Source organism: Puma concolor, chromosome A1, assembly GCF_028749965.1.
Source record: "Puma concolor isolate L17-30 chromosome A1, mPumCon1.1.hap2, whole genome shotgun sequence".
NCBI classification, from domain to species: domain Eukaryota; kingdom Metazoa; phylum Chordata; class Mammalia; order Carnivora; family Felidae; genus Puma; species Puma concolor.
Genome location: NC_141667.1, coordinates 129,167,169 through 129,192,923, shown reverse-complemented (window position 1 = coordinate 129,192,923; position 25,755 = coordinate 129,167,169). Strand labels below are relative to the sequence as shown.

The following is a 25,755-nucleotide window of genomic DNA, read 5'->3' as shown; positions in this document are numbered from 1 at the left end:
TTTTCTTTTTTCTTTCCTTTCCTTTCCTTCTCTTTTTCTCTTTTCCTTACTCTATTTCTTCTGTTTGAGGCATTTAAGAAAATATCTCTTTAAACACTAGCTAAAGGAAGAGACTTCAAAGACCTACATGTGACAAAGAATACAGTGTTTTTTTAAGATTTTATTTTTAAGTAATCTCTTCACCCAACATGGGGCTTGAACACACAACCCTGAGATCAAGAGTTGCATGCCCTATCAATTGAGCCAGCCAGGCACCCCACAGAGAATACAGTTTTACAAAAACTTTTTAGAAAGGCCACTAAACAAATGACTGCTATCCACAGAAAGTAACAAATTCCGAGGAGAGGGAAGAATCTGATTTTTAGAGCTACTACACTGTAATATTTAAAATGTACAGTTTCAGGGGCGAGTGGCTCACTTGGTTAAGCGTCCAACTTTGGCCAGGTCATAATCTCTTGGTTCGTGAGTATGAGCCCCACGTGGGACTCTGTGCTGACAGCTGGGAGTCTGGAGCCTGCTTCAGATTCTGTGTCTCCCTCTCTCGCTGCCCCTCCCCCTCTCATGCTCTGCCTCTCTCTCTCCCTCTCAAAAAATGAATAAACATTAAAAAAAATTTTTAAAAGTCTAGTTTCAAAAAAAATTAAGCATGCCAATAAACAAGCAGGTATGGCTTTATTTATTTACTTATTTTTGAATAATTTATTGTCGAGTTAATTAACATACAGTATATACATTGTAGTCTTGGCTTTGGGAGTAGATTCCTGTGATTCATCATTTATATACAACATCTAGTGCTCATCCCAACAAGTGCCCTCCTCAGTGCCCATCACCCATTTTCCCTGCCCCCACCCCCACCCCCATCAACCCTCAGTTTGTTTTCTGTATTTAAGAGTGTCTCATGGTTTGCCTCCCTGTCTGTAACTTATTTTTCTTTCCCTTCCCCTATGGTCTTCTGTTAAGTTTCTCAAATTCCACATATGAGTGAAAACATATGATATTTTTTCTGACTGATTTACTTCACTTGGTATAATACCCTCCAGTTGCATCCATGTTAAGCAGGTATGACTTTTACACAGGAGAAATGAATAGAAACTGTCCCTGAGAAAGCACAGACACTGGAATTACTAGACAAAAAGTTTAATAAGTTCACTGTGTAAAATATGCCCAGGGAGCCAAAAGAAACCATGGGAAAAGAGCTAAATGTAACCAGGGGAACAATGTTTCAAGAAAGAGAGAATATTAATAAAGAGATAGAAATTATAAGAAGGAACCAAACAAATTCTGGAGTTGAAAAGTACATTAATTGAAAAATTCACTGGAGAGTGCCAGAGCAGATTTGAACAGGCAGAAGAAAAAGCACTGAATTTGAAGACAAATCTATTTAACTTAGTCTGAGGAGCAGAAAGAATAAAGAATGAAGATAAATGAACAGAGTCTAATAGACCTGTGGGACACAAACATATCAACATACATAAATTAAGAGTTCCAGAAGAAGAAAGAGAAAGAGAATATTTGAAAAAATAATAGCTAAAAACTTCCCACATTTGATAAAGGATATATACATCCAAGAATCTATAAACTCCAAGGACAAACACAAAGAGTTCCACACTGAGACACATAATTAATTGAGTCTGAAAAGCCAAGCACAAAAAGAATCTTGAAAGCACCAAGAGAGAAGCAACTTTTCACATACAAGGAATTCTCAATAATATTAGCACCCGATTTCTCCCCAGAAACTGTGGAGGACAGAAGGAAGTGCCAAGACAGATTTAAAGTACTGAGAGAAAAATACTGTTGACCCAGAATTCAATATGCAGCAAACCTGTCTTTCAAAAAATGAAGGAGAAATTAAGACATTTCTAGATACACAAAAGCTTGTGGAATTTCTTCTACAAGAAATGCTAAAGTTCGCCCTGGGGTGCCTGGGTGACTGAGTCAGTTGAGCATGTGATTTCAGCTAGGGTCATGATCTCATGGTTCATGAGTTTGAGCCCTACATTGGGCTCACTGTTGTCAGTGCAGAGCCTGCTTCAGATCTTCTGTCCCCTCTGCCCCTCTCCCACTCACACTCTTTCTCTCAAAAATAAACATTTAAAAAAAGGTATTAAAAAAGAAGTGCTAAAGATAGTTCTTTAGGTGGAAATGAAACTAGACAGTAACTTGAATCCACTGATAGAAGTAACTACATAGGTAAATATAAAGGCCAATATTATTGTATTTTTGGCTTGTAACTAAATATATGTATGTGTGTGGGTGTATGGTTTGAAATACAAATGCATAAAACAGTTATAGTTAATGGGTGCACAATGTATAAAAATGTATTTTGTGGGGTGCCTGGGTGGCTCAGTCATTTAAGCATCCAACTTCAGCTCATGGTCATGATCTCATGGCTCGTGAGTTCGAGCCCTGCATCGGGTTCTGTGATGACAGCCAGAGCCTGGAGCCTGCTTCATATTCGGTGTCTCCCTCCCTCCCTCTCTGCTCCTCCCCCACTCACACTCTTTCTCTCTCTCTCAAAAATAATAAACATTTAAAAAAATTAAAAATGTATCTTGTGACAACAAAAACATGGAGGGATGGGGCTGTAAGGAAACAGAATTGTTATGTACTATTGAAGCTAAGGTTGTATTAACTAAAAATAGATTGTTACAAGTTTAAGAGCTTAATTTAATCATGAGAGTGACCACCAGAAAATAACTTAATAAATATACACAAGAAGAAATAAGAGGAATCAAAATGGTACACTATAAAAAAAAATCAAGCACAAAAGAAAGCAGTACTGGAGGAATTAAGGAACAAAATGACATATAGAAAACAAATAGAATGGCCGAGGTATTTCTTCTTTGTTAGTAATTACTTTAAATGCAGAGGAGTTGAGCTTTCCAATTAGGACAGAATGGGTTTTTGAAATCCAAATATATGCTATCTCCAAAAGATTAACTTGAGATTCAAAGATACAAATAGGTTGAAAGTAGGGGCATCTGAGTGGCTCAGTTGGTTAAGCACCTGCCTTCTTGTGGCTCATGAGGTTGAGCCCCACATTGGACTCTGTGCTGACAGCTCAGAGCCTGGAGCCTGCTTCAGATTCTGTGTCTCCCTCTCTCTCTCTGCCCCCTCCCCTGCTCATGCTTTATCTCTCTGAAAAATAAATGTTAAAAAAAAAAAAAAAAGACAACCCAAATAAGTTGAAAGTAGAAGAATGAAGAAAGATAATCCATGCAGGTATAAATGAAAAGAGATCTGAGTTGGCTGTACTGATATCAGATAAAATAGACATTAAGGCAAAACTGTTACAAGAAACAACAAATTTGACAAAAGGGTCAATTCATCAAGAAAATACAATAATTTTGCTTAACTGCATACAGAGCATTCTCCAGGATAGACCATATGTTAGACCACAAAACAAGCTGCAATAAATTTAACAATACTGTAATTGTACAAATTATCTTTTCTGACAACAATGCAATGAAACTGGAAATCAATAACAGCAAGAAAACTGGAAAAAATTCAAACATATGGAACACTCTTAAATGACCAGTAGGTCAAAGAAGAAATCACAAGGGAGATTAGAAAGTACTTTAAGGTGAATGAAAATGAACACACAACATAACACATAAGAAATATAATCAATAATATTGTAATAACTTTGTGTGGTGACATATAGTAACTACACTTACCATGGTGAGCATTTCACAATGTATATACATGTCAAATCACTGTTGTACACCTGGAACTAATATTGTATGTCAATTATACTTCAATTTTAAAAAGCATGATAAAACTTACAGGATGCAGCAAAAGCCGTGCTCAGAGGGAAATACATTCCTGTAGATGCCTGCATTAGGAAAGAAAAAAGATCTTGTATTAATAATCTAGCTTTAGACGTTAAGGAACTAGAAAAAGAGCAAACCAAACTTAAAGGTAGCAGAAGGAAGGAAATTAAAAAGATTAGAACGAGATAAAATCGAGAATAAAGAAAATCAACAAAACCAAAATTTCATTTTTTGAAAAGATCGACAAAATTGTTGACTTTAGCTAGATTGACTAAGGAAAATAAGACTCTAATTACTAATAATAGAAATGAAAGTTGGGACATTACTACTGACCTCATAGAGATAAAAAGGGTTATAGGAGAATACTAAAAACAATTGTACACCAACAAATTAGACAACCTAGATGAAACTAACAAATTCCTAGAAACATCCGACAAAACTCAAAAGAAATAGGAAACTATTTTTTTAGTTTTATATATAAAGAGGTTGAATCACTAATCAAAATCTCCCAACAAAGAAGTGCCCAGGGCCAGATGACTTCACTAGTTAATTTTCTGCTGCATTTAAAGAAGAATGGGGGCATCTAGGTGGCTCAGTCGATTGAGTGTCCAACTCTTGATTTTGGCTTGGGTCATGATCTCAGAATCATGGGATTGAGGCCCATGTTAGGGAGGCTGCTTGGGATTCTCTCTTCCACTGCCCCTCTCCTGCTCTCTCTCTCTCTCTCTCTCTCTCTCAAAATAAATAAATAAAAATAAGGGGAAATGAACACCAATCCTTCTCAAACTCTTCCAAAAATTAGAAGAGGATGGAACACTTTTGAATTCATTACATCAGGCCAGGATTACCTTGATACCAGAGTATCACAAGAAAAGAGGACTACAGACAAATATTCCTTATGAATGCAGATACAAAAATCCTCATGGAGATACTAACAAACTGAATTGCACATCATACTTAAAATTTTTTTATGTTTTTATTTTATTTTTGAGAGAGAACAGTAGCAGGGAAGGGGGAGAGAGAGAGAGGGAGACACAGAAGCTGAAGCAGATTCCAGGCTCCAAGCTGTTTGCCCAGAGCCCTATGCGGGGCTTCATCTCATGGATGGTGAGATCATGGCCTCAGCCAAAGTTGGGTGCCCAACTGACTGAGCCACTCAGGTGCCCCTAAGCAGCATACTGAAAAGGGTTATACACTATGATTCATTCCTAGATTTATCCTAGGAATCCCTTCAACATATGAAAGTCAATCAATGTCATACACCAGTAGAATGAAGGAAAAAATTCATGTTTGCATCAGTTCTTGCTGAAAAATCATTTGCAAAATCCAATACCCTTTCATGATAAAACACACACACACACACACACACACACACACACACACACACACACACACAAAACTTAACAAACTAGAAATAGAAGGGAAATTCCTCAACTTGATAATGGGTATTTATGAAAAAATCCACAGTTAACATCATAGTCGGTGGTGAAAGACTGGAAATCTTTCTAATCTAAGATCAGGATCAGGAGCCTGCTTTCACCATTAAAAAAATTATGCTGGAAGTTCTAGCCAGAGGAATTAAGCAAGAAAAAGAAAAAAAAAGTTACTTGGAAAGGAAAAATTGAGATCATCTTTTTTTGCATGTGACTTGATCTTATGTATAGAGAATCCTAAAGAATACACACACACACACAACTATTAGGACTATTAAATTCAGCACAGTTGCAGGGCACAAGATAAACAACGAACATTAGATGTATTTTTTATACTAACAGTGAACAATCTGTAAAGGAAATTAAGAAAATTCCATTTACAAAAGCATCCAAGGGGCGAAGGGGCACCTTGGGTGGCTCAGTCCGTTGAGCATAGGTTATGATCCCATGGTCATGGGATTGAGCCCTGCATTGGGCTCCATGCTGAGTGTGGAGTCTGCTTAGGATTCTTTCTCTCTCTCTCTCCCTCCCCTGCTTACATCTTCTTTCTCTCTCTAAAATTATAATTTAAAAACATCCAAAATAATAAAATACCTAGGATTAGATTTCACCAAGGAGATGAGAGATGTGTGTCCTGCAAATTATAGAACATTGTTGAAAGAAATAAGACCTACATAAATGGAAAGACATCCCATATTCATAGATTAGAAGACTTGTTAAGACTTGTTACAAAGACTTTCCAGAATGATCTACAAATTCAATGCAATCCCTATCAAAATTTTAATTGCCTTAAAAAAAAAAAAAGTAGATTCTCAAATTCATATGGATGTGCAAAGTGCCCTGAGTAGGCAAAACAGTATTGGAAATGAAGAACAGAGTTGAAGGACTTACACTTTTGACTTTAAAACTTACTACAGAGATATCGTAGTCAAAACAGTGTGATACAGGCATAAGGATACATGTAGACCTATGGAATACAATTGAGATCCTAGAGATAAAACCGAATAATGTGGCTAATTGATTTTCAACAAGAGTACCAAGACCATTCATTTAGGGCAAAAATAATTTCTTCATCAAATGATTCTGGGACAACTTTATATCCACATGCAATGAGTAAAGTTGGACCCCTACCTCACACCACATTCAAAAATTAACTCAAAATGGATCAATGTCATAAATCTAACAGCCAGAATTCTTAGAAGAAAACACAGGGGAAATGGTCATGACCTTGAATTTGGCAGTGGATTCTTAGGTATGACACCAAAAACATGGGCAATAAAAGAGAAAAGTAGATAAATTAGACTTCACCAAAATTAAAAACATTTGTGAGTCTAAGGGCACTATCAAGAAAGTGAAAAAGTGAAAAGACAGCCCACAGAAAGGGAAAAATAATTGCACATCATATAGCTGTTAAAAGATTAACATGTAGACTATATAAAGAACTCCCACAACTCAACAGCAATAACAACAAAATAACCCAATTTAAAAATGCACAAAGGGGGGCACCTGGGTGGCTCAGTCAGTTGAGCATCTGACTTGAGCACAGGTCATGGTCTCATGGTTGGTGGGTTTGAGCCCTGCTTTGGGCTCTGTGCTGACTGCTCAGAGCCTGGAGCCTGCTTTGGATTCTGTGTCTTCCTCTCTCGCTCTCTGCCCCTCCCCTGCTCATGCTCTGTCTCTCTCTCTTAAAAATGAATAAACATTAAAAAAATGCACAAAGGACTTGAATAGACATTTCTCCAAAGAAGATATGCAAATGAACAATAAGCACATTAAAAGATGTTCGAAGACAATAGTCATTAGAATGGAAAATGCAAATCAAAACAACTTCACGCCCACTGGATAGCTGTTATAAAAACAAAAACTCCAAAATTGGAAATAACAAGTGTTGGTGATGTGGATGTGAAGAAGTTAGAACACTTGTGCATTGCTGGTGGGAATGTAAAATCATGTAGCCACTTTAGAAAACAGTTTCTTAAAAAGTTAAACATAGAATTGCCATATGATCATATATTGCCATATGATCCAGCAATACCATACAATACAATACTTTAAGCAATGCTTAAAATAATTGAAAACAGGGACTCAAGCAGATACTTGTACGCCAGTGCTCATAGCAGCATTGTTCACAGTAGCCAAAAGGTGGAATCAAGTCATGTGTCCATTGGCCAATGAATGGATAAAGAAAGTGTGATGTATATGTAAAATGGAATATTATGCAGCCTTAAAAAGGAATGAAATTGTGATACGTGCTGCAATATGGATAAACCTTGAACACATTATGCTAAGTGAAATAAACCATATATAAAAGAGCAAATTATTATATGGTTTGTACCTAGAATAAGCAAATACATACAGACAGAAAGTAGAATGGAGTTTTCTAGGGCATAGGGGAGAGGGGATGTAAAGTTACTGCTTAATGGTTACAGAGCTTCTGCTTGGGAGAATGAGATAATTCTGGAAATGGTAGTGTTGCTGGTTGCACAATACTGTGAATGTACTTAATTCCAATGAATTGATTGTACACCTAAAATTGGTTAAATATTATAATTTTCATGTTTTATACATATTTTACTATAATCAAAAACAAAGGTTATAAATACAACTCACACCCCCACTGAATTTTATACTGTAAAATAATGAATTTTATGGTACATGAAATATTTCTCCATTTAGTTTTTTAATTAAAAAAAAAATTTTTTTTTAACGTTTATTTTTGAGACAGAGAGAGACTGAGCATGAATGGGGGAGGGGCCGAGAGAGAGGGAGACACAGAATCGGAAACAGGCTCCAGGCTCTGAGCCATCAGCCCAGAGCCTGAGGCGGGGCTCGAACTCACGGACCGCGAGATCGTGACCTGAGCTGAAGTCGGACGCTTAACCTACTGAGCCACCCAGGCGCCCCAATATTTCTCCATTTTAAAAATTAATGAGCTTACTTGTTGGAAAAAAGCAACAAAATAAAATCAAAAAGAAGGAAAAAGGAGAAGAAAAAGGAAGGAAAGTAGAAAAATAGTAAAGAGCAAAAATTAAGGAAATGGAAAACGAAGATTCAATAGAAGGTATCAACAAAGCCAAAAGTTAGATCTCAGAAAACAATTACAAAATAACTTTATTCAGGAGACAATCAAGATAAATAGAAGCCCTGAATTATGTTAGAGTTTTAAAAGGAAAATTATAGGTGACATAGATATCAGAAATCTAATAATTTTGTGCCAAAAATTAAAAACCTAGCTGAAATTATTTTCTAGAAAAAAATTATAAAACTGACTTTCAGTAAAAAAACGAAAAACCTGAAATAGTCTTTATATGTCCTTATATGCCTTTAAACTGGCTATAAAGCATTGAATTCATAGTTAAAACTTTCTGTCCCCAAAACCTACAAACTCACCTGGACTAGATGGTTTTATATTCATGGAGGAGACAATTCCAAACATAGAAAATGCTTGTTTTGATTAGATAAATGAGTACATCTGCCCTGCCCACAGACAATTCATTTTGTGAATTTCATTTCTGCAGGATACTTAGTGCCCAAACTAGACAAGGACAGTATGAGAAAGACAAATAACATCCGATTACATGAACATGGACACAAAAATCCCAAACAGAACATTGAGAAACTGAATCAAAATGTATGAAAAAGATTATATATCATTGCCAAGTTGGTTTTGTTCAGGAAGGCAAGTATTAGAAGAATCTACACATTTTATTAACCAGCTTAAAATATTAAAGGAGAAAAAAAAAACACCATGAGATCATTTTGAGAGATGCAGAAAACAAATTTGGTAATGAATATCCTTTAGGATAAAAATTTAGCAAACTAGGGATAGAAAGGAATTATTAAATTTTTTTTTACATTTATTTATTTTTGAGAGAGAGAGAGACAGAGTGTGAGTGGGGTGGTGGGGTGGTGGTGGTGCAGAGACAGAGGGAGACACAGAATCCAAAGCAGGCTCCAGGCTCTGAGCTGTCAGCACAGAGCCTGGTGTGGGGCTTGAACCCACAAACCATGAAATCATGACCTGAGTCAAAGTCAGACACTCAACTGACTGAGCCACCCAGGTGTCCTGTGAAAGGACTTATTTTTAAACCGATTATGTAAAACTTACATCAAAATGCACACTCAGTGATGAAACTTTAGCGGTATTCTCTTTCAAGGTGTTAAAAATGTGTCATTTCTGCATAGAAACCCCAAAAGAATCTGAAAAAAATTGTTTTGTGAAAAAATTGTTGGTAAAGTTAATACTACTTAATAAAGTTAATAATTTTGTTTGTTTATTTGAGAGATAGAGTGCATGTGCCCACTTGAGCAGGCAAGGTACAGAGTCAGAGAATCTTAAGCAGGGTCCAGGCTCAGCACAGACCCTGATGTGGGGCTTGATCCCACGACCCTGGGATCACGACCTAAGCCAAAATCAAGAGTCAGGACACTCAACTGACTAAGCCACCCAGGTGCCCCAAAGTTAATTATAAAGTCTAACAAGTTTGTTGGATATATGACCAATAATTACAATCAATTACATTGAATGTATCAGCTATAAAATAGCATTTCTAATAAGAAAATGTGAAAAATACTAGAGGCAAATCTAATAAAAGACTTTTGTGATCTTTAAGGAGAAAACAATTTAAATATATAAAGGTAGTTAAAGAAGACAAAGGGGGGCGCCTGGGTGGCTCAGTTGGTTGAGCGTCTGATTTCAGCTCAGGTCATGATCTCACAGTTCATGAGTTCGGGCCACATCGGGCTCTGTGCTGACAGCTCAGAGCCTGGAGCCTGCTTTGGATTCTGTGTCTCCCTCTCTCTCTGCCCCTCCCCCACTCATGTTCTGTCTCTCTGCCTCTCAAAAATAAAGAAAACTAATAAAAAAACATTAAAAAAAAAGACAAAGAAATGGAAGGATCTATTAGACCATGGATAGAAAGGCTCAGTTTCTTAGAGATGCATTCTCCCCAGAGAAATCCAGAAGGCAGGGTTTTTTTATGGGTTGCCAAAAGCTGATGCTAAAATTTAAAGAAAAGAATGCAAGACAAAAAGCAAATGAACAAGATGGTTTTGACAGTTAAAAGGAGAGAGAAGGCCTGACTTACCAGGTAACAGGACTTTCTGGAGAGCTTTAGTAATGAAGGCAGGGTAATGAAGCAGGAGCAGAGACCAGCACAGCAGGGTAGAGCACTTGGAACCAGACCCTGGCCCGTGTGAAGACGTGGTACCTGTGGCACCAGGGAAGATTCTGCAGGAAACAGTCCTAGGACCATTGGTTGTACATGTGGAGAAAGCATATAACTGGATCTCTACCTCACAGCACACACAACTGGCTTAAAGACCCAACACAAGGGGTGCCTGGGTGGCTCAGTTGGTTAAGTGTCCGACTTTGGCTCAGGTCACCATCTCAGCTCAGACCCTGGAGCCTGCTTCAGATTCTACTTCTCCCTCTCACTCTGCCCCTCCCCCACTTATGCTTTGTGTCTCTCTCAAAAATGAATAAATGTCAAAAAAAATTTTTTAATAATAAAAAGAGACCCAGGAAAAGTGATACTTTAAAATGTTTAGAAGAGAGTATACTTACAGGGTCTCAGGAGGGAAAGTTTTCACAAAATGCAAAATATATAAATCATGAAAAAACAACTTTGATTAATTTGATTCCATTAAGATTTTAAACTTGTGTTCATCAAAGGATCATTGAAAAGGTGAAAACATACATCAGCGTAGATGATATTTGTGACACATAGTACAGATTCAGAATATGTGAAAAATTGTCTTGCAAGCCAGTTAGAAAAAGAACAATCCAGCAGAGAATTTGGTGCAAGAAATAGGCAGCTTACAATTTAAACATATAAAAAGATGTCCGACTTCACTAATGAGTAGAGAAATGACAAGCAGAATAAAAAAACCAGATACCATTGCATATTCATCAGACTGACAGAAATGAAGAAGTTCAACAGTACGAAGTGTTGGTGAACACTGAAGCGATAGGAACATTGCTGATATTAAGGTATATCGGTACACTAGCTTCAGAAAACACTTCTCTATTCAGCGAAGTGGAAGATGCTGACGGCCGGCACTAATTCTACTCGTAGATATATGACTGGGAGAAGCTGTACACATGGGTATGATAAAACGTACAAGTATTACTCTACCTTTTTGTACCAGTATGCTGTTTGGAATAGTAAAAATTACCACCAAGCCAAATATCACCCAGTGGGTTATTGGATAAATAAATTACAGTATTTTCCTAAGTGGCATTGCTACATAGTAGTAAAACTGTAAACTAGGTTTACGAACGCAACAGAGACGAATCTCGTAGATTTTAAATGAAAAAAAAAAAAAAGAAAAGAAAAACAAATTGCCAAAGAATACTTCAGTGGCTATGCTATTTGTGTAATATATGAAAAAATACAGAAGGATGCCATGTGCTTTTAGGGATATATATGTGGTAAGAGTATAAAATACAGGAGTTCCGGATTTATGGTCGGATTACCTTCGTGGGAGGGAAGTGGACTTGGTCATTGAGGGCTGGACAGGAGACTGCCTGCATGGTAATAATGTTTTATTTCTTAAGCTGGGTGGTAATACATGGTTGTTCATTCTGTTATTTTTTTTACATCATCTTGTGTATCTTAAATATTACATAGTAGTTAAGAAATAAAAATGTATGTCAATGGTTGCCAAGTAGGGGCCACAAACATAAGTATACAGGACAAATAAAACACCAGCTGCCTTATTGTTACCCAAATGGATAGTTGTGGCTTGAATTACCCTTTCCAGTGGCAGCATCTGACATATATTTAAAAGGTGATAAATCTCAAAAACCTTCCTTTTTTTTTTTTTAACGTTTATTTAATTTTGAGAGAGAGAGAAGAGTGAGAAAGAGGCAGAGAGAGAGACACACACAGAATCTGAAGCAGGCTCCAGGCTCTGAGCTGTCAGCACAGAGCCTGGCGTGGGGTTGGAACCCACGAACTGTGAGATCATGACCTGAGCCAAAGTCAGATGCTCAACCGACTGAGCCATCCAGGTGCCCCTCAAAAACCTTTCTATTTCCCTCCAGAAACTCTCTCTAGTCCACTTCAATTCACCCCAAACTCATCTCAGGAAAGGCATCTCCGCTGACCCAGTTGCTCTGTCTGCAACACTAGAGTCTTCTCTGCCTTCTGCCTTCCTGTGCACCCCGGGCTCCAGCAGTGAGTCCTGAGATGGCAGGGTACATAATACTTCCTCCTTGTGCCTCTTCTCTTCGACGCCACACCATCCCCCGATCCAGTCCAGTCTAACCTCACCTCTTGCTGGCTGGCTATGGGAAGTAATTCTGCTATCTGTCACCTCCTCCCGAAGTCGCCTTCCAGTCCTTACTCTTGCCAGCTCCCCACCGGTCTCTTTTCCACCTAGATCTCATAAAAATGTAAATCAGTTCATATCACTCCCTTGCTCAAAATCCTCCAAGGTGGAGGTTAAAATGAAGGCCCTTACCAGGCCTACAAGGCCCTCCCTACATGGCCTGCCTCCCCTTTCTGTTCTAGCCATGCTGACTCTGCTGTTCTTTGAACAAACCCTTTCTCAGCGTAAGACCCCTGTACTTGACATCTGGGAACTTTGTCCCAGTTTTTATGATGGCTCCATTTCAAGGCCTCCAGTCACCACCACCTTTTCTAACACGGCTGCCATGACTCTCCCTTCCTGATCTGACCAGTCCCTCTATCCCCTTTGGCTGTTTCCTTTTCTCCTATTTGTTCCTTTTTGATGTTATACTGTCTATGTATTTGTTTGAGCGTTCATTTCTGTCTCCCCTACCAGATCATAAACTTCATGGGGCCTGGACATTTTCTGCCTTGTTCATTGTTGCATTTTCCCATGCCAAAAAAGTGCTTGCTTGGCTCATGGGAGATGCTTAGTCAACAAAGCTGCTTCAGTGAATCAATGCACCGATGATAAGGAAAAAGTTATTTGACTCAAGTTTTTTTTTTTTTTTTTTTTTTTCCTGGTAAAATCAAAGCCACTGGCGTTATAGATGCATGAGAAGACTTTGAATAAGATTATTTCATAAAGTATATAAGTGAGGAAAAAAGCTTAGTGTTCTTCAGAAATAGTTCACTTAACTGATTTTGGGATGTGTGATTAATTGATACCTATTAGTAGATAATTGAGTATTTCATCTCTGTTCCTAAAAATTTGTTTATTCAGGTTGGCTAGAAAACTTGGGATCTTCTCTTTGGGAAAGCTTATGTTCAGGTCACCTGACATGTCAAGTTGCTAATACCAGGGCCTAGATGGTCATTCTGTCTGCCAGTCAGTCCGTCATTCTTAAGCGCCCTGGGTCCAAACTAGCCCCAGGCTTAGGCAGGGAGGGAAGACTGAGAAAGAGGAGAATCAGGCACACTGTGTGTGCACTGTGCGCCTGGGCCTCTGCTTGGGTTTCTCTGTCACATGGATGACTTAGGAGTACCCTCCCTCCGACAATGCACACACTTGATTGAGTACCTCAGGCAGGGAGAGGGTGGAACTCCGGGGCTCTGTGGCTCGGCCTGACTCTCCAACCCTGGCATCCCTGCAGGTCTCGGAGCTCATCTTTGTGTCCATCTATAGCTCTGAGTTCTGCATGAAGCTCTACGTGGACCCCATCAACTACTGGAAGGATGGCTACAACCTGCTGGATATAATCATTATCATCATTATCTTCATTCCTTACAGTCTCCGCAAATTCAAGGGCAAGCACTACCCCTACCTCAACATTGCTGATGGCATTCAGTCCCTGCGCATCCTCAAGCTTATCACCTATAGCCGTGGCATCCGGGTGAGTGACCTGGGGGGCACCTCGGCCTAGGAGTGTAGACAGCAGGGCCTATCGGCCCACCAGCCCCAGACAAAATAATAATTCTACTATTATCCAGTTACTGAATCCTACCGTGTGACAGGTAGATCTTTACCAATATTATCTCATTTAATCTTAGAACAATTGAGGAAAAGTATTATTAGTTCCATTTTGCAGATGAAGAAATTGAGGCCAACAGTCACTCTGCAGTTAGATGTCACAGATGAGATTTGAAAGGTGTGTCTGACTCCAGTGGCCACTTGAACTTACCCTCTCTCCCATGCTACAAAGGGACTGACGACTTTTTTTTTAAGGTGTTTTTTTTTTTTTTTTAATGTTTATTTTTGAGAGACAGAGACAGAGAACGACTGGGAGAGGGGCAGAGAGAGGTGGAGGCACAGAATCAGAAGCAGGCTCCAGGCTCTGAACTGTCAGCACAGAGCCCAACACGGGGCTTGAACTCAGGAACTGTGAGATCATGACCTGATCCCCCAGGACTGACTTCTTATGGCACAGACCCTTTGAACTACATTCCCAGGAGTCCCCAGCTTTTTGGTGGCTCTGGCCACTCACTGCTTTCCCCATACAATGAAAAATCTGCTGCCTCTTTTTTTTTTTTTTAAATGTTTATTTATTTTTGAGACAGAGAGAGAGAGAGAGAGAGCACGAACGGGGGAGGGTCAGAGAGGGAGACACAGAATCGGAAACAGGCTCAGAGCTGTCAGCACAGAGCCCGAGGTGGGGCTCGAACTCACAGACCGAGAGATCATGACCTGAGCCGAAGTCAGACGCTTAACCAACTGAGCCACCCAGGCGCCCCAAATCTGCTGCCTCTTGAAGAGAATAATCTTACAACTTTGTTCTGGAAGCTCTAGGTGCACCATGTGCAGCTCTTTGGCTCAGAAGGCTCCAGAAAGCCGAACCAAACTGCCCTTAAGTTCGCCCTGGCTCTGTGCCCCGTATCCATGCTTCTCCAGGAGGGGGCTGCTTTGGACCCATTTGACCAGCTAGGGTGTGTGTTGGCCTATTCTGCTGAGACATTGCCCCCAGCCCCCAGCCTGCGTGTCTGTCTAGGACCTGGGCTCTACACTCAGCAGCCCCAGGCCTGGGGGAGAAAATGAGGAGAATGTTGAAAAGATAGCCCTGCCACAGATCCCCCCCCCCCCCATTCATTCCATGTTCTCATGCAGTCATGTGCCTGTGTGCCCCTCCCAGACAGCGTAGGCCAGTCCTCTTCTCCTTCCCTTCATGGGAGGCTCCTGGAAAGAGGTATCTGTACTTCTAGTCCCCACTGCCTTACCTGTCATTTGTGGTCTGGCTTCTTCCCTCCAAAGGAACTAGCCTCTCTGAGGTTGCCAACAACTTCCTTGTCACCAAGTCTACTGACCAGTTCCACTGGCCTCCCTGTCACTGCCTTCTCTTGGTTTTCCTCCAGCCTCTTGAGCATGACTTGAGTGCTCGGATGTGTGCTTTCTTCGCCCCGCCCGCAGGTGCTGTTTTCTCGGGACTGTGTCCTGAGCGCTCTTCAGCTCCCACTCTGCATACCCTCTTTGGTGATCTTTTCCACATTTCAGGGGTCTGCACCCTCCCACGCCTCTCTCTGACCTTCAGACCCACGGCCTCCTGGACATCTCACGTGCTCCTCAGACTCAAACTTGTCTAAACTGGAAATCATCACTCTGCCCCACCCTCATCCCCAAAGCCTGGCTCCTTCTCCTGCCTTGCGTCTTTTTGTGAAGGGCGTGCCCCACCCCCATTCAACTGCCAGGTCGTAAGTTTGAGTGTCAGCATTAATGCCTCTGTCTCAAAGTCCTCTTACATGGCCTCCTACGTAGTTAGTGACCTGTCCACATCTTTTCACTCCTACAGCCATCATCTTTTCTCCATCACCACCCATCTTCATCAGGACTCCTGCCCTGGCTTCCCACACTACCAAGAGAGGAGATGCCCCTGCAGCTGGGGAGAATCTTTAAAGGGTACATCAAATCACAGTGACCTTCCTTTGAAACTGGAGAGTGGCTCCCCTTGTTTGTAGGCTAGAGATAAAGCCTATAATGTGTCCTAGAAGCGGGAGAGGGGAGTGTCAGAGGTGCTGGGTATTGGAGTCCGTGTCAGATAGGGACGGTAGTAAGGCAGGTGGACAGGAAAGAAGACTGGAGGTCCTTAGGAGGTGGATGCTGGTTGATGGGCACCTCAGAGTGATGGAACCATCAGAAAGACAGTTGGAAGTATAGTCTAGTTTGTGTAGGTGTTGGGTACCAAGGGAGCAAGGGCCTAATAATGGTGCCAAGGTCCCTGGGACTGAGGGAGTCGAGGGACAAAGAGGTCTGGGAGATGGTTGATATTCCATAGGGATCCTGAAGTCTCTGAGGATGACAGCAGGATGGTGTGGAGCCTGGAGGCAGAGATTCCAAGACATGAGGGTGAGTAGTTAGCTAGAAGGCTGGACTTTTCTAGAAGCAGGGGCTTTGCCCATGATGACACGGTCTCTCAGGGCAAGACGGGGGATGGTCTCCTGAATCAGGCTGGTGAGGAATAATCAGCCTTCCTCAAGAGGGTTGCTGAGGAGTGATGTCCTGTGGAGGAGAGGATTTTCAGGTGAGGTCACAAGAGAGGTCACCATGGAATGGAGGTGGCAGAAACCTGTCAGAGGCATGTGAGGAAGGAGGTGATGGCTGTGGGCTGAGGGAAAGGAAGCCTAAGGCTGCATGGGGAGGAGGGAAGCAGATAGAACAGGGGTCTGGGGGAGGGACAGTGACCCAGACTGGCACCTTGTGAAGCTGAGGGAATGAGCTATTTGCTGAATGTCGCGGTAGCCTGGTCAGAGGCTAAGGCCTGAAGATGCCTGAGGTTTAGGGACTGGCAGGGACAGCCCATATTTCCAGGGCAGGGATCCAGTGAAGAGAGGAGAGCCCTCCCAGCTGACCAAGGTCTGTCCCAGGACCCAGCCTGGATTGCTTGGTGACTACAGACCTTTGCTCAGCCTTTGGTTCTTGTAGACGTGAACAGAGACCCATGGACATGTAGATGGAATATTCGCAGGGACATGTGGCTCATATTTGACCTCAGGGGTTTCTGTCATTAAGCCAAACCTTGTGTCCCAAAGTTGTTCCCTGGGGACCACCAAGCCACTTGGCTGTGGCTTGCCAAGGCCTATGGGATATCGTTGGACCCCAGATCCCTAGGGGCACAGAAGTGACTCTAGATTACACAGCCTCTGTACACGGGCCAGGTGGAGCTGGAGGTGCCAAAGGGAGGGACCTGCACCTCTGTGATAATTTATATTCACTGAAGTCCAAACGAGGCTCTAACAGAGCCATAGCCTCAGAGCCCAAAGCTAGCACTCAGGCCCATCTTGGCTCCTATCCCCTGATTAATTAAAATGACACTTTGGGGGCGCCTGGGTGGCGCAGTGGGTTAAGCGTCCGACTTCAGCCAGGTCACGATCTCGCGGTCCGTGAGTTCGAGCCCCGCGTCGGGCTCTGGGCTGACGGCTCAGAGCCTGGAGCCTATTTCCGATTCTGTGTCTCCCTCTCTCTCTGCCCCTCCCCCATTCATGCTCTGTCTCTCTCTGTCCCAAAAATAAATAAACGTTGAAAAAAAAAATAAAAAAATAAAATGACACTCTGTAATCCACCACATGGCAGTAAACCTGTACCATGGGGAAATAGTTCCTTGTTGTTTTGCACACAGAGAGGTTCTGTTAGCTGGGCACCGGAGGGCCACATTGGAACAACCTGGGAGATGCTGGGGCTTCTCCTTGAAGCTCATCACTTTCCACATATCAGAGCAGCTGCACAGAAGTGCTCTCTCAAGAGTGGCTGGTCCTGGGTCCCTGCCATGCCTCAAGTTCTTCTCTGTACCCTGAACGCCCCAGGGCCAGGAGGATGGCTGTGGTTCGACCTAGGGCCCGGGAGAGCTGAACTAGGGACCAGGAATTGCTTCTCCAAAGAATTTGAGAATTCAAAACCAAGCACCTGTGATGGTCAGGTTGTAGCTTTGAAAGCTCAGGTCTGCCTTGGGAACGAGCTTCTAGCCTGTGGGGTTCTTTCTGGGCAGCATCTGCTGGGATTGAATTTCTGTACCCCTGGACTGCAGACCAAGTGGGACCGCCTGGGTTGTGCTTGAAGAACATCGTCAAGGCCAGCTGTCAGGATTCCCACATGTCAGGGCTTCTGGAGAGCATGGCTTCTTCTCCACTGCCGTTCTCGAGGCTGCTCGGCTTTGGCCTCAGGTAGCCCTGGGCCTCGGGCTGCCCTGGGAGTGGACACCCGCCTGGAGCCCATCCTCCACCCCTTCCGTGGTGTTTCCATTCTCCCACTGCCGGCTGCCCCTTCCCTGGCCACCTGGGAGGCCTCTTCTGCACACTGCGTCGTCCTGTTGCAGCATTTGTCATAAGGGCTTGACCCCTTCGCTCATGGTAGTTCTCGGGAAGGAAGTTCTGTCTCTGTATCTCAGGGAGGGAGCCAGTTCTTTGCATCTCACCTCTTTGGGAATTAATCCCCAAACACTGACTTTCTTCCCGCAAGGAGAGGCAGCATTCCCCTCTGCAGCCAGCTGTCAAAGCAGTCCACGTGCAGGGCAGTGCTGGGGCACTCAGCTTGCCTTTCTGCTTCCCCAGTTATCCCGAAGTGCCAACGCTTCCCTGTCCTGTGGCCCAGCTCTATCCGGCACCTCCGTTCCTAGTGTTGAGCCAGTAAACGGCTTCTTGACTTGGGAAAGGGGGCTTTCGTGGTTGAAGTTGGTGGCACAAGGCACAGGGCTTGGGAGTTGGTCCTAGGTCTGCTGCTGTATTGGAGCGTGATGCCAGCCAAGGCTTTTTGCTTTTTTGAGACCGCGCTTCCTCATCTTAAAATGTGATGAATGATAACACCCACCTGCATTAAAACAGTGTCTGTTGCAGCATGTAGGTAGGTGAACACGTCTTGAACTCCTACTCCTACTCCTATTCCTCCTACTACTACAAGACTCCAGGGTATGGAGAATAAACGGTAAGGAGCCATACACTGTGCTCCCCGGAGAGGTCAACATAGTGGGAGGTCAGACAAATGCTCACTTCCTAGGGCAAGACTGAGGTCACAAGCCAGAGACCTGCCTGGGGAACAGTACTCGGGGCGAATGGGAAGCCACGTTCCTCTTAGCCTTCATCATTCCCTCCCCTAGGGTAGCTCCCCAACTCCTTCTGGGCTTGGAAGAGCGTTCAGGCCAGCCCTCAGCTGAGAAGCAGGGGCGGGACCCATTGGGATGACCACAGAAGCAGGCGGGGTTCAAGGGAAGTGGTTGGTGGTGCTGTTGCAGACACCCAGGCCCGAGGCAGCACACACAGTCTGCCCCTGGGTGACTGAGGGTGGAGGCCAGGCATCGTTGAACCACTATTGGATTGGTCCAGCTCTCAGTCTGGGCACAGTTCCTGTTCGTTCATTCGCTCGTTCATTCACTCATTCATTCCCCCAACCCTTTATGGAGCATCTCCTATGTGCCAGGCCTGGCACTGGATGCCGGGGACAGCTGTGGTCGGGCACCCTGGGCCTGTCCTCTGAGCCGCTCCCAGCCTGGCAGCCTGGCCTAGCCCCAGTGCCTCTGCCTTGCAGACACTCATCACCGCCGTGGGGCAGACAGCCTACACCGTGGCCTCCGTGATCATCCTACTCTTCGTCCTCATGTTCATCTTCGCCATCTTGGGCTTCTGCCTGTTTGGAGTTCCAGACAGGGGTGACCCGAATAACTGGGGGAACCTGGCTGTGGCTTTCTTTACCCTCTTCAGCTTGGCCACGGTACCGTGTTTGGGAACAGCGGTGGGGGTGGGGGCCTTGAGAAGGGAGTGGGTGTGGGCTGGGCCTTCCATGGGGTCCTCCTCATGATCAGGTACTTAGCTGGGCTGGGTAAGCTGAAGGCTGGCCTCCCAGGACTAAGCAGAGGCCAGGGCCCTGGCCAGGGGTCCACTGCTGTCTCTAATCATGTGACTCCCTAAAGCATTCCCATTTGTCCCACAGGGTTATAAAACTTTCAAAGAGTTCTCAAAAGAGAACTCATTTGGATTAAGTTTACTTTAGAAATGATGCCCATGTCACATAGGCTTTCTGGGACTAGGTTGTCACAAATCCAGTCAGAATTGGCCGCAAAGCCCAAGTCTAGAAGTGTAGACTCTGGGGTCTTTCCAAAGGAGGGCCTTGCAGAGAGCCAGTGGATGTTTCGGAAGGATGGGGTGCCTTGTGGCCCCTTGGCCAGTACTGTCTATGCCTAGTGGTGCCTTGCACTTGAGTCCCTGGCCACCATATGTGGGCTGGAGTGGATGGGGGCTGGCGGGGAGAGGCTGATGTGAAGGCAGAGCCAGCTGAATTCTCAGTGGGGCTGGGGCTCCCCTAGGGTGGGTGAGAAGGAGGCCTGTCCCATTGGGCCTTGGCACTTGGCATGCCCTGCCTTGCCTGAGCAGGTCGATGGCTGGACAGACCTACAGGAACAGTTGGATAATCGGGACTTGGCTCTCAGCCGGGCATTCACCATCATCTTCATCTTGCTTGCCTCCTTCGTCTTCCTCAGCATGTTCGTGGGTGTGATGATCATCCACACTGAGGTGAGGCTGCACCTGTAAGGACTGGGGATTGGCTCAGCTGCATCTGTAATGATCGCGGGCTCAGCTGTGGCAGGCGGAGCTGCAGGCCAAGTCTCCAGGGCCGGGGAGGAGGCGGCCAGTTGGGCCCTCTCTTCCCCCTGAGCCACTACATTTCCCTGCCTTGGGATGGCAGTCAGCAGGACAGGGGCTCGGAGAGTCACTGCAGCCATGGATGGCCGCTTGAGGTGGGGCTGGCCCTGCATGGAGTATCCTCCTGCTGAGGGACTTTAGTGGCAATGTAAGACTAGGGAAGAAGAAAAACGGGGGGGGGGGGGTATGCAGTGAGAGCCTGTATCTTACCTCCATCTTCCCCCTCTCCAGGACTCCATTAAAAAGTTTGAGCGGGAGCTGATGGCGGAGAGACATGTGACGCTCATGGAGGAGAAGCAGGTGATTGTGAAGAGGCAGCAGGAAGAGGTCAGCAGGCTGATGCAGACACAGGTAGGTGATCTCCCCAGGCAGGTGGATAAAGAACCGTCTATGGACAGTCAGGGCTGAAGCAATGGTCACAAAGTGCCCTGGGGCCAGCTCACATCAGACATCTCTGGTCTTAGGTAAGGCAGGTGCCTATACCCTGTATTTTCCAGAGTCAGGCTTTATTCTATTTTTGTATTTCTCTGGATCTCTTAGAGAGTTGAGTACTGTAGTTAGAGTTCCTCCCTTCTTCCTGGGTACAACTCCACTTCCAGGCCCTCTGCCTGGAGTGCTTTTGTTATTGAGGCCCCCTGAATGCCAGGCAGGCACCTGTGTACCCAGTGGATGAGGCCGTGGAGGTCCTGACAGGTGCTGCTCAACTCCAGTTTCCCTCCTTCCCTCCATCCCTCCCTTCCTTCCTTCCCTCTTCCTGCCCTTTCCTTCCTTCCTTCCTTCCTTCCTTCCTTCCTTCCTTCCTTCCTTCCTTCCTTCCTTTTTTAATTTAGTTTTTTTTTAGTTTATTTATTTTGAGAGAGAGTGTGTGTGTGAGCAGGGGACGGGCAGAGAGAGAGAGAGAGAGAGAGAGAGAGGGAGAGAGAGAATCCCAGGCAGGCTCTGTACTCTCAGTGCAGAGCCTGATGTGGGGCTCAAACTCACAAACCGCAAGATCATGACTTGAACTGAAGTCAGATGCTTAATTGACTGAGCCACCCAGGTGCCCTGTTCAACTCTGTTTTTTCTAAACTGGAACCGGGATGAGCTCAATGGGCTGGAGGTCTTCTGTCAAGCATGATACAATGGGGAAAGCCTGGGGGAGAGCCGTCTTTTCTCAGCCTGGGCTCTCCAAACAAATCATGCCGAGTCCTGGATGCTCTGCTGGGTCTGAACCCCTGCCCTCCCTCCCCCATGCAGTCAGTGCATCCCTCCTCAACCCTTCCTCTGAGCTGGAGACATCCGCCTGTCTTGACTGTGACCAGGTTTGTCCAGGGCAAGGTGAGACCATGCTGAGTCGCACTCGGGCTCTCACTGGTTCCTGTCTATGTCACCTGTCCTCACGTCAGTGATGGTGGCTCATGAAGCTACCTTGGTCAGGGCGGGTTGAGGCTTGGAAGGAGTGGGGGTGAACCTGTGATTAAGAAGATCAAGGCTTATCCTGGGGCTAGCATCAGGATCCCCAGGTCTCTGCATCTTGGGGTATTACTTCTTCCTCTTCACTGCCCTCTTTATGCTTCCCTCTCTAGAAAAAAGGTGACTACAAAAGTTTCAGTGAGCTGGTAGAGAACTTCAAGAAGACCCTGCGGCACACTGACCCCATGGTCTTGGATGATTTTGGCACCAGTCTGCACTTCATCGACGTCTACTTGTCCACCCTGGACAACCAGGACACTACGATCTGCAAGTCAGTCCCAGCCCCGCTGGCCCAGGGAGACCAAGCCTTTCCTAGTCCACAGGCTTCCTCAAGGGTGGGGCCCTGGCAGGTGTCCTGGGAGAGCAGGGGGGCGGTGGCTGATGTGCAGGGTGAGTGCAGGGAGGCCCTTCTTGGGAAATGCACGACTCCATGTATGCGCAGGGTCTGTGTGGCTGTGGATGGGCCTGTGGCTCAGAGGCCTCTGCTCCCCTGTCCCTCCCCGGCCTGCTCTGACTGGCCCTTTAGACTCTTCAGGCCCCTCCTCACGACCCCCTTTACAGAAGTCAGAAGAAAGAGTGCTGGTTGGCAAGGCAGGAGCTGGGGCTTGTGGCCTGGTTCCGACAGCTACCTTTCTTTATGACTCTGGGGAGGTCTCTGCCCCTTCCCCACCTGTCATACCAGAGGCTACTGGGCTGATTCTATAAAAACAGTGTGTGAAGCTTTGAGTTGGCCTGTCCCAGGGCTGTGCTCTGTGTGCATTAGCTGGAGTTATACCTGTCTGTTACTGAGCTGGAAAGAGCCTGGCATGGCACTGAGGAGCCACAGTGGGCTCTTGAGCAAGGAAGGACACAGTAGGTTGGTTTCTCGACAAAAGCATCCTGGAGGAATTCATGGACTAGAGAAACTCAAAGGAGGGGGTCAGGCAACATCCACTTTTGGCCCAAGAGTGGGCCAGGCAGTGTCTGGTCACCTCCACATGGTCACCTCACTTACAGCCAGGATTTGTTGTCCTCAGCCTGACTCATGTGTTAAAATAACTTATTCTGGGGACCACAGGCACAGCGGCAGACCCGGATTCCAGCTGCCCTGATCCGGCCTACAGCCCTTGTCTCCCTTGAACCCATACCTGCCAGGGGTGGTGAATCCATAGGTGCAGGCATGTGGTGGGCGGAGCTGGGGTGGCATGGAGAACCTCCCCCGCTGAACTCAGGCCCCCTCTCCCCTGCCTCCACTTTCAGGCTTCAGGAGCTGTACTGTGAGATCGCACACGTGTTGAGCCTGATGCTTGAAGACTTGCCGCAGAAGAAACAGTCCCAGTCCTCTGAAAAGGCCACTGAGCAGTAGGGGGCGTGGGCACCAGGTGCCAGTGTGACCTGCAGGGCGTGACAGGCCCCCCATTAAACACAAGCTTTCTGAACTGACGTCTCTGCAGCAACTTTGGGTTATGGTGTTTCCCCGCTGCTGGGGTTGGGTCTACGTGGGTGACCACGAATTCTGATTGCCTGGGCTACTCCCTCCCTCAACATGATATAACCAGGCCTGGGGAGTGGGGAGAGAGACGCTCAAGACTTGACCTTGGCCAGAGGCCACATCCAGGGGCCACAGTGGCTATCCCCTCCCTTGACCTCAGCAGCGAGGACTTATTGGGTTCCTGGGAAAGCCACCTCAGGACCCCTAGACCAGGGAGGGCCTCTGGCAGCCCCATAAGTGTGTATGGCCCCTTTGAGCTGGTGTAACACCACTAATCTTGGAACCTCTTTTTTTTTTTTATTTATTTATATTAAGAAAATTTTTTTTAATGTTTATTTATTTTTGAGAGCCAGAGCAGGAGTGGGGGAGGGGTAGAGAGAGAGGGAGACACAGAATCCAAAGCAGGCTCCAGGCTCTGAGCTGTCAGCACAGAGCCCAATGTGAGGCTCAAACTGATGAACCGTGAGGTCATGACCTGAGTCGAAGTCGGATGCTCAATCCACTGAGCCACCCAGGCTCCCCTGATCTTGGAATCTCTTAAAGCTGGGCTCATCTTTGTGGGTGAGCACCAGGCAGAGCGTCATCTCTGTCTGTGGACCTGCTGTCACGGAGACCCCTCTTTGGAAGTTGACTCTGCTTTCCTCTAGGCTCACAGTGGTCGTGGTGCCCCAGCAGGTGCAGCTGTGACTGACAGGACTGTGTTGTGTGGGCATGGAGCTCACAGTGGCCCGACCTGGGGGACTGACCTCCCAGCAGTGCCAGGGCACCTCATATAAGGGTCAAAGGAGCAGCAGGATCAGGCGCTTTGGACTGTTTCCCCTCCTACGGTTAGTGAGGACTCTTCACTTCAAAAGGTGGCATTTTCTGTGTTATTCCTGGGCCAGATGACTAGCAGAGTTGGCAAGGACCTGTCCCTACCTTGATGCAGCCGTGGTGGAATCTTCTGAAGGCACGGGGAGGACAGTGTTGGCTGACACCCCTTGCTCCCACCTGGCCAGGCCAGAGGCCCTACAGTGCGCCACCGGCTCCCAATGCTGGGGAGGTATTCTTGAGGCCCATCCCTTCAGCAGTGCCACCTCTCACGGAGGGAGGAGTGAGCTCTGGCTGGACTGGGAGTAGGACAGCCACACCTACAGCTGAGGGAAAAAAGGCCCACACCCACACGGGGGAGTCAGGTCAGCAGAAAACACGTGGGGCAAAGTTGAGAGCGGCTGGACAGAGGGTCCCCTGGGTGGCCCCAGGATCTCCGGGCATGGGTGACAGCCCCTCTGAGGCCACAGGACAAGGGCACGTGGAACCCTTTACTCGGTGTTTTGTTCATACATCCAACTGCTATTTCCTGAGCTGTGCTGGGCGCTGCGGGTGCCATAATGAGAAACCCACAGTCTGGTCCTGGTCCTCTTGGGGCCCTCGGTTATACAGGAGAAAGAGTAATCCAGCCAGACTGGATGAAAGAAATTTCCCCGAGGAAGTGCCTGTTGAATGCAGAGAGCACGAGTCTTCTAAGATACTCAGATCATTGCTGCTTGCGAATGTTCACACTCTCAGGGCCAAATTGAGAATTGTGTAAAAATGCCAGGAAGGCTTGCCATGGTGTATGAGACCCATCACCATGCCGTAGGGGAGCCCTCTGAGGGCAGAGGGTATAGCCTAGCTGTTTCCTGAGGTGCAGAAAACTTGATGCCAATGTCTTGGGAGGTGGGCCAGAAGTGAGCGGGATGTGTGTGCCCTTCTTGGAGCAGGGAGAAGCCCAGGGCCTAATGCATGCGGTGCTTGAACATGAAGGCTGAGGGCCTCCAGGGGTGCTCTGGGGGCACAGCCCTGTCAGTAGAACAGGCAGGCAGGCCTCAGGCCATGGCTCTGATTCAGGGCTGGGGCAAAGCAAACATTGCCAGCTGCTCACACTGTTGTGTATACTGTTGGCACGCTGTGTGCCTACGTTGCTTGGGAGAATATGAAAACACATTCCCTTGCTCTCACTAGGAATCTTGAGAATTGCCTTAGGCCTCTGGAAGTGAACAAAAGATTAAAAAATTAGCCTCAGGTAAGTTGGAAAGTACCATGGTTTTGGAGTGAGGAGATCTGGATCCCTTAATGGGTTGACCCTGGTCAAGGAG

The 25,755-nt window shown here is 45.6% G+C and overlaps 1 protein-coding gene across 4 annotated transcripts in view; it reads left to right on the top strand.

The window, feature by feature from the left end:
- CATSPER3 (cation channel sperm associated 3) overlaps nt 1–23,589 on the top strand; it is a 36,780-nt gene extending 13,191 nt beyond the window's left edge. For 3 of the 4 annotated variants that reach the window (XM_086703710.1, XM_086703706.1, XM_025924906.2), the window contains 6 exons: nt 13,755–13,994; nt 19,604–19,786; nt 20,446–20,586; nt 20,947–21,066; nt 22,281–22,438; nt 23,407–23,589. In XM_086703710.1, coding sequence (XP_086559836.1) covers nt 13,755–13,994; nt 19,604–19,786; nt 20,446–20,586; nt 20,947–21,066; nt 22,281–22,438; nt 23,407–23,512 — 948 coding nt within the window. In that variant the 3' untranslated portion in view covers nt 23,513–23,589. Of the gene's footprint in view, nt 1–13,754; nt 13,995–19,603; nt 19,787–20,445; nt 20,587–20,946; nt 21,067–22,280; nt 22,503–23,406 lie in introns of all 4 variants that reach the window. The other variant, XM_086703698.1, reaches the window with a different exon arrangement.
- The last annotated feature ends 2,166 nt before the right edge of the window (nt 23,590–25,755 follow it).